Below are 1,643 nucleotides of genomic sequence, written 5' to 3' on the forward strand. Positions count from 1 at the left end.
GCCCCCCCCCCCCCCCCCCCCCCCCGTCTGGCATTCCCTCAGCAAGTCCCTGGTATCCACACTGCCCCTCTCTCCCCCCAGCCCCCGCTTCAGGCAGTGCCCACCCCTCCACCTGGCATTTCCTCATCGAGCCCCTGGTATCCACACTGCCCCTCTCTCTCCTCAGTGCCCGCTTCGGGCATTGGCACAAGAACAAGCCAGCGGCCGAGTACTGGACGGGCCCACGCCTCTTCATCTACGTGCTGGGTGGGGTGTCCATGTCTGAGATGCGCTGCACCTATGAAGTGACCCGGGCCACCGAGGGCGAGTGGGAGGTGGTGATCGGTGAGTGGGGCGAGTCCTGGGGGGAGAGGCGGCTGGAATGCCCAGGTCAGGGACAGTTGGGACCCCCTGGGAGGGGGAGACCCTAGAACTGCCTGACTAGCACCCACAGGGCGCCCCTGCCACCCTGTGTCCTCCCGCACCCGGGGGCCTGGAAACACATGCGCTTGCCCCACCTGCCTCAGCCACGCATGGCCTGTATCTAGACACCTGATCTCCTAGTCCCTGGCTCCCCAGGCCTCTCCTTGCCCAGGGACCATGTGTGGGGGTCCAGTCAGACACCCCCAGTAACACCCATAGGGATATGGCTCACCCCCTGCACACACCCCTCTAAGACCCAAGGGTGAGGAACACAGTCAGCGCATGGATTCTTGCCTGGCCGTGCAGGGTACAGCGGCAGGAGGGGTGCGGTGCCAGGCTGTGGGGGGCAGGAGACAGCCCCTCCCCCCCCTGCACTAGAGCAGGGTCCAGCTGCAAGAATGGGGGAGATGGTGATGCCAGCCTCATGCCCGCCCCACTGTGCCCACCGCTGCCAATCTCTTCTCTCCCCCTCCTCCCCTCCAGGTTCCAGTCACATCCTAACCCCTAAGAGCTTCCTGGATGACGTCCAAACCCTCGACCAGGAGGCCCCTGAGGAGGTCTAGAAGCAGCCCCCTCCCCGCAGAGACTCTGCCCCCCACAGCTCGCTGCCCCCAGAGCCACCTGCTCTTTGAAATAAAGCACCTTCCCCGCTACTCTTGGCAGCGCTGTCAGTTCTTGGGGAGGGACGGGAGAGGGGACGGGACCCCGAGGCTCCCTGGCTGTTAGGCAGGGGGCAGGCCAGGCTCCCGTCTAGGGTTGTGGCCCTCTGTGCCCCATGGCCACCGCCCCACGGATGGGATAGGGGAAGAGTCAGACTCCGTTATCTACAGCCTCAGCCATTCCTACCTCCCCTGCCTAGGACCCAAAGCACAGCCCCTCCCCCTCCTATCACCCCTCTGCCAGCGATGGGGGGGCGCACAGAGGCTGCTACCAGCGACTGGCTTTGGGGGGGGATGTGATCCAGCCACTGAGCCCCAGGCTGTGTCTGTCCAGTCTGCAAAGGGTTAAAGAGAACCCCCCTTCTGCCCCCATATCATCTCCCTTCACCGCCTTGGGGTGCTGGCCCAGCCCTGGCTCCCTGCACCCCTCCCAGCACAGCCTGGCACCCTGGCCTCTCGACCCTGTCCCCCAGTGGGGACCTCGGCTCCAGAAGGGGGGAGGGGTCCTAGGAGGAGTTGCAGTCAGAGTGCCCAAGTAAGTGGGAGTGGAGCCAGGACTGCATAGGAGGCGTGTCCAGGGTT

General features: G+C 65.2%; 1 protein-coding gene across 1 annotated transcript in view; it reads left to right on the forward strand.

The window, feature by feature from the left end:
- LOC117870291 (syntaxin-binding protein 2-like) overlaps positions 1–1,643 on the forward strand; it is a gene marked incomplete at its 5' end in the record, with an annotated part of 18,806 nt that extends 17,163 nt beyond the window's left edge. The window contains 2 exon segments of the mRNA XM_034757388.1: positions 167–324; positions 886–1,643. Of these exon segments, the coding sequence (XP_034613279.1) occupies positions 167–324; positions 886–965 (238 nt within the window).

Source organism: Trachemys scripta, unplaced genomic scaffold (genome assembly GCF_013100865.1).
Source record: "Trachemys scripta elegans isolate TJP31775 unplaced genomic scaffold, CAS_Tse_1.0 scaffold_135, whole genome shotgun sequence".
In the NCBI taxonomy this organism is placed as follows: Eukaryota; Metazoa; Chordata; order Testudines; family Emydidae; genus Trachemys; species Trachemys scripta.